This window comes from Caretta caretta, chromosome 1 (assembly GCF_965140235.1).
Source record: "Caretta caretta isolate rCarCar2 chromosome 1, rCarCar1.hap1, whole genome shotgun sequence".
NCBI lineage: Eukaryota > Metazoa > Chordata > Testudines > Cheloniidae > Caretta > Caretta caretta.
The window spans coordinates 143974931-143987120 of NC_134206.1; the positions used below are offsets into that span (position 1 = coordinate 143974931).

General features: G+C 42.7%; 1 protein-coding gene across 3 annotated transcripts in view; it reads left to right on the forward strand.

Moving 5' to 3' along the window:
• The window catches only part of C1HXorf58 (chromosome 1 CXorf58 homolog), a 30748-nt gene that overhangs the window by 13093 nt on the left and 5465 nt on the right, over positions 1-12190 (forward strand). For 2 of the 3 annotated variants that reach the window (XM_075131974.1, XM_048863140.2), the window contains exons 5-6: positions 2120-2251; positions 3341-3570. In XM_075131974.1, the coding sequence (XP_074988075.1) occupies positions 2120-2251; positions 3341-3570 (362 nt within the window). Of the gene's footprint in view, positions 1-2119; positions 2252-3340; positions 3571-6402; positions 7912-12190 lie in introns of those variants that run through there. The other variant, XM_075131972.1, reaches the window with a different exon arrangement.

Below are 12190 nucleotides of genomic sequence, written 5' to 3' on the forward strand. Positions count from 1 at the left end.
AACCTCTTCTCATCCAGCAGAGAGGGAGCTGAATTGGGGTCTCCCACATCCCAGGTGAGTACCCTAACCACTGGCTATAACTCATGATTATAAGGGAGGCTGCTGCCTCCTCTCTCTCCCCTCCCAAGAGTTTTGTGTGGAATTAGGCATGCTCTGAACACACCTACTAGATCAGACCCTACAAGCAAAAGGTGGGAGAATGTCTGTTTTCATCTGGTTTGAGGCTCATGCTGGGGCTTAGAGATAGGTACTGGACATCTGTCTGAGACAGCAGTGCACATGCCCAGAGGCAGAAACGTAGATATATGGGAACTCTTGCAGTGAAAATTTAGGTGCCGAGTGAGTTTAGGCACCTCTGTGGTTAGGCGGCAGTAGAGCAGAGGTTTTGTGGATCTGGGACTTGGGTACTTAAGTCCCTTTGTAGATCTGGGATTGTCTACTTTGTGAACATCAACTGCCAGAATCTTGGATCACCATTGGCCTCAGAGCAGGCTGCTCACCTAGCTGTCCAGTTAGAAGAAACACACTGCCATGGTCGATACCATAATAGAGGAAAGGGTTTAAGGACACAAAATGACCACACTGGTGTTTCAAAAATGATGGAGTAAAGAAGAGTCCCATAAACTGCCTAAATTGGTCTCTAGGCACCACCCTAAAAATCCAAATAGTGAAATACTGCAGAAATTAACATTCAGATACAGTAGTATATTTTACAGAAGTTCTGTCATTCCATCAGTGCTACTTGATATAGTTTACTGCATCATGACATTACACCTCATTTGATGTGTTATGTCTTAACATAATATTTATAGCACAGCATAAGTCAGAAATGCAAGTGGTCAGTATCTACTGATCTTCCAGCCTATTCAGTTTAGCTTATATTTAACAGGAGTGAGAACATCTTTATATTTTAAGCAAAGAGGCCCATGTTTTAGGTTTATTCCACCCAAGTAAAGAAACAGTTGCTTTGTCATTATAGTGTGATTGACTAATTCAGTAACTCATGAATGAATATAATTTCCTTTTTGTGAAATGAAGGAGGGTGGCAGCTTTGCAAGAAAGATTTTTTTCTGGTGTTTGCATGTAGCTTTCATTTGTAATTTTTAAAAAAAATATTCTTAATTCCATCACCTTTGGTGCCTGCTGTGGAGGCAGTTCCTCAGCACTCTTAAAACAGAAAAACTAGGTATAGCCAATACAATTATTTTTATATATAATAACTTTACCTTTCTTATAACATCTTTAATACCAAGAGATCCTAGTAATTATAGATATACACCATTGAAATACAGACATTTTTGTGAGAGAGGGATATTAAAGTTCTAGTGTTTACGCCAAACTACTACTACGTTAAAGCTGTTTGAAAAAGTTTGCAACATTTAGAATAATCCATTTTTTTATATTGGCGAAGTGGGGTTTTTTTTATATTCAAAGGGGCAGATCCTTAGCTGATCTGTCATAGCTCCATTGACTTCAATAGCGCTGTGACAAGTTATACAAGTTGAGGATGTGGAGCAAAACCTTCTGAATCAGTGCTAAACAGAGTCTCAAACTTAAAAAAACACCACCCTTAGGCAAAAATAAGACTTGACAAATTTCAGCCACATAGATGAAGGTTTTAAAAAGCTATAAAGTTACTTTGTGCATCTGGGGGAAGCTGCTATGTCACTAAGCATTATTTTCAAAGTTGTAACTGAATTGTTTCACCATTATGCTGACCACTATTTTCTCATTGTTTATTTGTATTCCTCTGTCTGTCTGTATCCATTTGTTGTCTCTTGTCTTATACTTAAATTGTAAGCTGGCTGGGGCAGGGACTATCTTTTCTATTTGTTCAGCACCTAGCACAATGGCATTCTTGCTCCATGACTAGAGCTTCTAGGTGCTACAATTGTACAAATCATAGTATTAATAATGCAGAGTTAGTGGACAATCCATCTCCAATCTCTGTGAGTTTTCTGTTTACTAATTAGCATGCCTTGTTTATTTTAATTTTTTGTTGAGCACTGGGATTTCGGGAACATTAAGACTTTTCCCTGAGTTGAAATATGAGCACTCTAGGAATTTTGTGTGTGTGTTTTTGTTTTTTTAGCTACAGTGTATTTCCTGTTTTTTATAGGCAGCAGTTGATGCTTGCAAGTTGATGGGACATCGGAAATATTATGATCAAATGATACAGGATGAACTTCAATATCAAAACCACAAAATAATAGATGAAATAGACGTTGCTACAGTGAAAGATTACATGCAAGTAAGAAATGTTTTCAAATATTTTCTTACAGGTCTTGGTAATGAAAAAAATACTTCTTTTTGGGAAAAAAGATTATAACGTGATCTAAAATGTAGATAGTGATTATGACTGCAAGACTAAAATTTAAAGACCTAATTCTCAACAGCTTACACCTTGTGCCGCTATTTATATCAGCTCAAAATGAGTGTAAAGGGTACATCAAGCACTTCTGTGTGAGTGCAGAAATCTGATTTGGTAGTGTTTTACATCCACCTTGAACAGATGTAAATGACTCTACAAATGACAAGGCACTGGAAAATGAAGCCCTATGATTGTGAAGCTCCAGAGAAGTTATTGAAGTTGTATGGATTAGGACCTATAATGTATACTGTCAGGGTTACACAAGGATGGTAGAAATCTTTAAAAGATCACTCTGATAACTGTGATACTCTTTAAATGGAATAAGTGAGAAGAGAATCAGTACCATTCTGGTTTTTTTAGACCAGTGTTAGTATATTGATTTTGATGAAATTACGGCTGATTTATAGTACTATAAGTGAGAGAAGAATCATCACCAAGAAGTGCTGATGCTTGAGTAGTGCAATGAAACCTTTTCTGGTTAGTTCCTATTTTTAAAAAATTTAGGGCCAAATCCTAGATGACTGGCTATGCCACCCAGATCTAGGAAGGATGGTGGCATGTAAACATTGCTATGAACAATACTCTAATTTCAAATAATTATTTGTTACAATTGAGCAGCGAAGGAACTCAGACTATTAATGTACATATGCATATTTTTGTGATCAATTTAAATTTACTGATTATATTATAATTTTATGTATATTTATGTAATGGAGGTAGATATAGATATCCAGAGAACAGATGTCATTGTATTATAGGAATTTTAAGGCAGAATAGGTCATTACAGGGGTTCCAGCCATTTGATTTACTCTGAATAAGGTTTTCTTTAATGTGCAAGTTCATCATTAAAATAATTAATGAGGATGAGAAAATAAGAATAGCGGAGACTTGGGACCCCAATAAAATGAATTAGGTTTTCATGTAAGCATTTATTTTATATATTACTATTATTATTTTGTGGCCTTATAGTACATCAGTAACCTGGATGAGACCCCAGCATACTTTGGTGGCAGGGATAACTGCTGGAGAAAATTGTCTCTGGAAAACTTTCCCAGGACAATGATAATGTATGACATAATGGATTATGCACAGTCCGGGACACTGTCAAACCGACTTAAGGAGAAACTGACATTTCTGCTCCTGAGGCCACAGAATGAAGAGATACGGCATGATCAACTCATGACTGTTTCTCGAGTCAGGTAAAAAAATACCCAACAACTTATCCACAATAACAAGCTTAATTTTTATTTTGAATTTCTATACTTTGTACTTTATTTTAAGGATCTCAAAATACATATTAATTAATGACAGGTTTCAGAGTAGCAGCCGTGTTAGTCTGTATCCGCAAAAAGAACAGGAGTACTTGTGGCACCTTAGAGGCTGACAAATTTATTAGCGCATAAGCTTCCGTGGGCTACAGCCCACTTCATCATATGCATAGAATGGAACATATACTAAGAAGAAATATATATACATACAGATAAGTTGGAAGTTGCCATACAAACTGTGAGAGGCTAATTAGTTAAGACGAGCTATTATCAGCAGGAGAAAAAAACTTTTGTAGTGATAATCCAGATGGCCCATTTAGACAGTTGACAAGAAGGTGTGAGGATACTTAACTTTAGGGAAACATTTAGATTCAATATGTGTAATGACCCAACCATTCCCAGTCTCTATTCAAACCCAAGTTAATGGTATCCAGTTTTCAAATTAATTCCAATTCAGCAGTCTCTCGTTGTAGTCTGTTTTTGAAGTTTTTTTGTTGAAGAATTGCCACTTTTAGGTCTGTAATCGAGTGACCAAAGAGATTGAAGTGTTCTCTGACTGGTTTTTGAATGTAATAATTCTTGACGTCTGATTTGTGTCCATTTATTCTTTTGCGTAGAGACTGTCTGGTTTGGCCAATGTACATGGCAGAGGGGCATTGCTGGCACATGATGGCATATATCACATTGGTAGATGTGCAGGTGAATGAGCCCCTGATGGTGTGGCTAATGTGATTAGGTCCTATGATGGTGTCACTTGAATAAATATGTGGACAGAGTTGGCATCGGGCTTTGTTGCAAGGATAGGTTCCTGGCTTAGTGTTTTTGTTGTGTGGTGTGTGGTTGCTGGAGAGTATTTGCTTAATGTTTACAAAACACCAATGACCAGTGGTAAAATTATTCCCATTTTACAGATGGGTAAACTGGCACAGAGGAGTTTAGTGACTTGCCAAAGTTCATACGTTAAGTCAGTACGGAGTCAAGGATAGAACCCAGGAGATACTCCTAGTGCTTTTTATTATCTACTAAATAATATTGTTTTAGAGATTGTCCAATAAGTCAACATTTTAATCTTTAGTAGAAAAAGATCTGCATGATTATTTACTGGCAATATAACAACAAATATGTGCCACAAATCTCAACATATAGTGGAGAAAATTGGATTTTCTTTTATATTCCTATTTAAACTGCTGTTACCATTTTGTAACTTCTACCATTAAACATCAATGGGTTTCTCACTAACACATACTGGGAAATAATCAGTGTCAATACGCAGGGGCTGCCATGTCTTAATATACTCTTTTAAATCACAAATCTACGTGATTTTAAAAGAGGCCTTATCCCAAATCTTTTCTCTAAGTATGTTCACTGAAATGGAAAACACAACACTGAGTCATGTCATTCTTGCGTTGATTGTCAGCACATCTTTTTTTAAACTTCCTTTTCTGGTCTTTTTAAAGTTAACTGATGTTTTGAGCTTTTTTCGTTTTAATTAAAGGAATACTGTCAAAATTGGCAGGCCTCTGCCTGTCCCCTAGAAAAGTTATGTTGTCAGCTATATTACTGTATTGACAGCCATAAAGTATGAAGTCATCTGTTCAACCAGTAGTTCACAGCATAGGTGTAGGCAGTGATCATGCAAACTTCCCTGTGATTCCCCACCAATATACCTCAAGTATTTCAAAGGGACCGTGTCTACTCGGTGAAATGGTAGTTGTATTTCTATTCCCATTCAGTTATCATTTCTATTATTTATGTTGGGGCAGCACCCAGTATGCTTAGCTGCTTCCCTCAACACAGATGATGACAGTCTCTGCACTGCAGAGTTTATAATCTAAAATTATAAAGGCAGATGAAGGGTGAAAGAAATGTATACGTCATGCAAACAAAGTAATCCACCTGATGACAGACACACATCTAACTAGTCACGCTTTTATTTTGACACTTTTTGTCTAGTTAAATGCATTGCATTCTTGGCATCCCACCTCCTTATCTTTCCTCCACAGCAATTCCCAGCTTTAATTCCAGAGTTCTTATGCCACTCCCTCCCTGCATTCAAACCCTTTCCTTTGCATAATTGAATAGCTCATTTACAAGGTACATAGATTGTTGACACTACTAGCAAGAGTGTCAACTGGTAATTTTCTAATGTGGTCATCTGTGCATTAATAATTAGAATGAGATCACATTGCTCACTGAACAGCTTTCTGATCATGGCAACTGGCAACCATGCAGTCCAACTCCTTGTGAAGGTCAAGGGAGTCTTACGGTACGTCTATGGTACGAAATTATTTCGAAATATTCAAATTTTCGGAAGCGATTTTATACATTCGGTCTTCTGTGTCCCCACTAAAGCGCGTGAATTCGGCGGAGTGCGTCCACAGTACTGAAGCTAGCATCGAATGTCAGAGCAGTGCACTGTGGGTAGCTATCCCACAGTTCCCGCAGTCCCCACTGCCCACTGGAATTCTGGGTTAAGCTCCCAGTGCATGATGGGGCAAAAACATTCTCGTGGGTGTTTCTGGGTGTGTGTCATCAGCCGTTCCTCCCTTTGTGAAAGCTACTGCAGACAATTGTTTTGCGTCTTTTTGGCGTGCATACGCCATACTGCTTTCAGCAGACGGTGCACTGCTGCTCTTCTCCTACTGTGAATTCACCTCGCATTTCCTCTCGTCTTCCTATGTAATGTCTAGTATCTACTCTCTCTTTCTCATCAAATGCTTCCGCTGCCACTCTGCTCTCCTACGTTTCATGCCCTTTTGCCAGGATTACCCATAGAGGCGCCAAAGCCATGGAGCCCACTCAGATCTCCACTGCAGTTTTGACCATTGTAAATACCTTGCGCATTATCCAGCAGTACGTGCAGTACTTGCAAAACCGGGCGAGGAAGCGACAACAGCGTGATTACTATACTGATGAGGACATGGACACAGATGTTCCTAGAAGCACGACATGTGGTGATTGGGAGATCATGGTGCTGTTGGACCAGGTTCATGCTGTGGAACGCCGATTCTGGGCCCGGGAAACAAGCACAGACTGGTGGGACCGCATAGTGTTTCAGGTATGAGATGATTCCCAGTGGCTGAGAAACTTTCATATGCGTAGGAACTTTCATGTAACTTTGTGACTTCCTGTCCTCTGCCCTGAAGTGCAAAAACACCAAATGAGAGCAGCCCTCACAGTTGAGAAGCGAGTGGCCATAGCCCTGTGGAAGCTTGCAACATCCGACAGCTACCGGTCAGTCGGAAATCAGTTTGGAGTGGGCAAATCTACTGTGGGGGCTGCTGTGATGCAAGTAGCCAACGCAGTCATTGACCAGCTGCTATCAAGGGTAGTGACTTTGGGAAATGTGCAGACCATTGTGGATGGCTTTAATGCGCTGGGGTTTCCTAACTGCGGCAAGGTGATAGATGGAACGCATATCCCTATCTTGGCCACAGAACACCGGGGCGGCCAGTACGTAAACCGCAAGGGGTACTTTTCCATGGTGCTGCAAGCACTGGTGGATCACAGGGGACGTTTCACCAACATCAGCGTGAAAGGTGCATGACGCTCGCATCTTTAGGAACTCTGGTCTGTTTGAACAGCTGCAGGAAGGGACTTACTTCCCAGACCAGAAAATTACTGTTGGGGATGTTGAAATGCCTATAGTTATCCTTGGGGACCCAGCCTACCCCTTAATGCCATGGCTCATGAAGCCATACACAGGCACCCTGGACAGTAGTAAGGAGCAGTTCAACTATAGGCTGAGCAAGTGCAGAATGGTCATGGAATGTGCGTTCGGATGTTCGAAAGCGCGCTGGCGCAGTTTACTGACTCGGTTAGATCTGAGCACAACCAGTATTCCAATTTAGCTGAGCATAAGCTTTCGTGAGCTACAGCTCACTTCAAAGCTTATGCTCAATAAATTTGTTAGTCTCTAAGGTGCCACAAGTACTCCTTTTCTTTTTGTGGATACAGACTAACACGGCTGCTACTCTGAAACCTGTCAATATTCCAATTGTAATTGCAGCTTGTTGTGTGCTCCACAATATCTGTGAGAGTAAGGGGGAGACGTTTTTTGTGGGGTGGGAGGTTGAGGCAACTCACCTGGCGGCCAGTTTTGCACAGCCAGACAACAGGGCGATTAGAAGAGCGCAGCAGGGCACGCTGCACATCAGAGAATCTTTCAAAGCCAGTTTCATGACTGGCCAAGGTACAGTGTGACAGTTGTGTTTGTTTCTCTTAAAGTTACCCGCCCCCTATATATGAGAAAGGAAATAAAGTCACAATTGTTTAAAAATCATTCTTTATTATTTGTTGCACAAAACATTGAGAGAAATCAGAAGCTAGAAGGGGGAGGGGTGTATTGGGTTAGGGGGGTGGAGGAGGAGGGAAGGACAAGTCCAGAAACCAAATCAAAATTTCAGATATGCCAGCTTTCTGCTGGTTCTGCAATCCTCTGTGGTTCACTGTGTGGGTCCCCATAGCCTCAGTGTTCTTGGGCATCTGGGTGAGGACGCTATGGAACTTGGGGAGGAGGGAGGATGGTTATACAGGGGCTGCAGCGGCAGTCTGTGGTCTTGCTGCCTTTCCCGCATTAGATCCACCATACAGCGGAGCATGTCAGTTTGCTCCCCCATGAGTTTGACCATAGCATCCTGCCTGCTCTCATCGTGCACGTCCCTCCTCTCTTCGTATTCATGTAACACTTTATGTGACTCCACAATTGTTTGCCTCCATGCATTCAGCTGGGCCCTATCAGTGCGGGAGGACTGCATGAGCTCAGCGAACATGTCGTCCCGAGCTCATTTTTTCCACCTTCTAATCTGGACCAGCCTCTGGGATGGAGTAGATAGGGGCCACGTTGAAACATTTGCACCTGCTGTGGGAGGAGAAAAAGGGAGGGTAGTATTTTAAAAGATACATTTTGGAGAACAAAGGGGACACTCTTTCTCAGTGAAACAGGCAATTGATAGTACACAGCACATTGTCTTTCTGTACAAGGTCGCATTTTGCCTCTTATACTGAAGTGCCTGCCACTTTGGTGTGAGTAAGCCATCACATGCGGCCGGGCAACAGAATTCAGCTTGCAGGCAGCCATGGTAAGCCCTAGGGGCACGCAGGGTTCTGCTTCTACCACATTCATTTCAATGCTTTCAAACGGCCAGGCCCCCTTTCCCATAGCAAGCAATGCCTGGTGGGTTTGCCATATAAAAGGAGGGCCTGTGGGCTCTCTGGGATGATCACTTCACACAACACCCTCCCCTCCCACCAACACCCACTGTGTGGCTCCGATGAGGCTCTGAACAGGGACAAGTCCTTTAAACTCAACGTGAACAGCCCAGAGCGGCTGGGTTTCCCCCTACACCCCACCTTGTGGCTCTAATCAAGCTCTCACTCACCAGAAGTGCCTTCTCCAGGGTCATGGTCTGGGAGCATGCCTTGGGAGTGGGGGAGGCTATTGGCTCCAGCGTTAAGAATAGTTCCTGGCTAGGGGGGAAAACGGATTCCCCACGTGCCGCCTGTGCACTGTCCTCCTCTTCGTCCTCCAAAAACTCATCCTTCTCGCTCCGTGCTACTCCCCCCTTGCAGGTGTCCGCAGACAGTTGTGGGGTAGTGGTGGCATCACCCCCCATAATTGCATGCAGCATGTATGGGGCTGTGACCCAGAGCACCCGTTCGCCTCCCTGGCTTTTTGGTATGCTTGCCTGAGCTCCTTGATTTTTGTATGACACTGCTCTGTGTCCCTGGAGTAGCCTCTTTCCGTCATGGCCCTGGAGACTTTATCATATGTATTTGTCTTTCTTTTTTTGGAACTGTGCATCCGATGAAGTGAGCTGTAGCTCACGAAAGCTCATGCTCAAATAAATTGGTTAGTCTCTAAGGTGCCACAAGTACTCCTTTTCTTTTTGCAAAGACAGACTAACACGGCTGTTACTCTGAAACCTGTCATAAAGGGAAGGGTAAACCCCTCTGAAATCCCTCCTGGCCAGGGGAAAGCTCCTCTCACCTGTAAAGGGTTAAGAAGCTAAAGGTAACCTCGCTGGCACCTGACCAAAATGACCAATGAGGAGACAAGATACTTTCAAAAGCTGGGAGGAGGGAGAGAAACAAAGGGTCTGTGTCTGTCTGTATTCTGTCTTTGCCGGGGATAGACCAGGAATGGAGTCTTAGAACTTTTAGTAAGTAATCTAGCTAGGTACGTGTTAGATTATGATTTCTTTAAATGGCTGAGAAAAGAACTGTGCTGAATAGAATAACTATTTCTGTCTGTGTATCTTTTTTGTAACTTAAGGTTTTGCCTAGAGGGGTTCTCTATGTTTTTGAATCTAATTACCCTGTAAGGTATCTACCATCCTGATTTTACAGGGGGGATTTCTTTATTTCTATTTACTTCTATTTTTATTAGAAGTCTTCTTGTAAGAAAACTGAATGCTTTTTCATTGTTCTCAGATCCAAGGGTTTGGGTCTGTGGTCACCTATGCAAATTGGTGAGGCTTTTTTATCCAACATTTCCCAGGAAAGGGGGGGTGCAAGGTTTTGGGAAGTATTTTGGGGGGAAAGATGCGTCCAAACAGCTCTTCCGCAGTAACCAGTGTTAGTTTGGTGGTGGTAGCGGCCAATCCAAGGACAAAGGGTGTAGTATTTTGTACCTTGGGGAAGTTTTGACCTAAGCTGGTAAAGATAAGCTTAGGAGGTTTTTCATGCAGGTCCCCAAGTCTGTACCCTAGCGTTCAGAGTGGGGGAGGAACCTTGACAGGAACGTAGTTCTGCCATAACAGATTCATCTCCCCAACATGCGATGAGATCTAGTACCTCCCGTTTGGACCATGCTGGGAACTTGTCTGCGAATCTGGGACTGTGTGGTCTCTTGTGATGGTGGACTGTGCTGATGGTGACCAAACAGGAAATTCAAAAGTTCCCGGGGCTTTTACTGCCTACCTGGCTAGTGCATCAGAGTTCAGATTGCTGTCCAGAGCAGTCACAAGGGAGCATTCTGGGGTAGCTCCCGGAGGCCAATAACGTCGAATTGCATCCACAGTACCTGTAACCCGGAACTGCGATCTCGATTTTAGCGCTACTCCACTTGCCAAGGTGGAGTACAGAAATCGGATTAAAGAGCCCTTTAAATTGAAAAAACTGGTTTGGTCGTGTGGACGGAATCAGATTTATTTCGAAGTAACTCGGCTAATTCCGAAATAACTGCATACTGTAGACCAGGCCTTAGACTATGTCTATATGGCCCCACAGTTTGGAGCATGGGGCTGTGAATTGCAACATCCACTCGTGCAGTGGTTCTAAAACTTTTTTTTTTTTCCACAGACCACTTGAAAATTGTGAGGGTCTCAGCAGACCACTTAATGGTCTTTCCAAATGTTGTTTGTACCGTTAGCTAACTATTGTAAAGCACTTTGGATAAAAGTGCTATATATAAAAAACTTTAATAATTTAATTAATGTTTTTTTGTTCTACAAATAAAAGCACACAACTCATTTTAATATCAGTAGTCTTACCTTTCTAATGTGATGGCTGTGCCTTCTCTCCCCTGCTGCGGCAGCTCCCAAGCTGGGGCTGGGAAGGAGGGGGGCCTCTCCCTCTCTCCTCCACCACGGCAACCCCCGAGCTGGGGCTGGGAAGGAAAGGGGTCTCTCCCTCTCTCCCCGGCCACAGCAGCCATGGAGCTGAGGCTGGGAAGGAGGGCCATCTCTTCCTGACATCCGCAACCCTGGAGATGGGGAAAGTCGCTTCTTTCTCTGGCCGCCGCAGCCCTGCATGTCCCAAGTTCGCCCCACCCCTTCTTCTCACCCCACTGCCCCCTCCCACCTACCCCTATTCCCCCCAAGGCCACCACCTCACCTTACTTGTGCATCTTCTCCAGGATCCAGGCACCTAATTAGTGAAGCTATGCCTGCGCGGCTCCGCTAATTAGGTGGGTGGCCCTTCGTTCTTTTGTGTGCGGCTACCCAGGCACATACCTTAGAGGGAACTATCCGCGGACCACCTGAATGGAGCTCGCAGACCACTGGTAGGCCATGGACCACAGTTTGAGAACCTCTCTGCACTAGCGGGTTGTGCTGTAACTCCCCCATGTGGCTGCTGGTGGCACAAACTAAAAGCTATCTAGTTCATGTTAACATATTCCTCTAAGGACTAAGTTAATGTGAACCAGGACTAAGTTAATGTGAACTAGTTAGGCATTAACACTTGTATGTATATCAGGGGAGTTACAGCACAGAATGCTATTGCATATTGCGATCCACACCCCCTTAGTCTGAACTGCAGAGCTGTGTAGACAAGCCCTTAGAGTTTAGTGGAGTTGGATCAAGCTGCTTCTTTGGATTTGAATTTACAGCATAGCTGAGAGGCTCTGCATCCCATTAGCAGCCTCTCAAGTCATCCAGTGTATTATGGTTATCTTTTCAATTTCATAAAAATATAATTTAAAAAATCATTTTCAAACTCAAACCTATTCCTCAATAGTTTGTTTCCTAGGAACAGGAAAATTGAATATTACTTTTAAACAAATCATAAACATAAATATGTTGATTGTGTTAGGCACTCACTGATATAA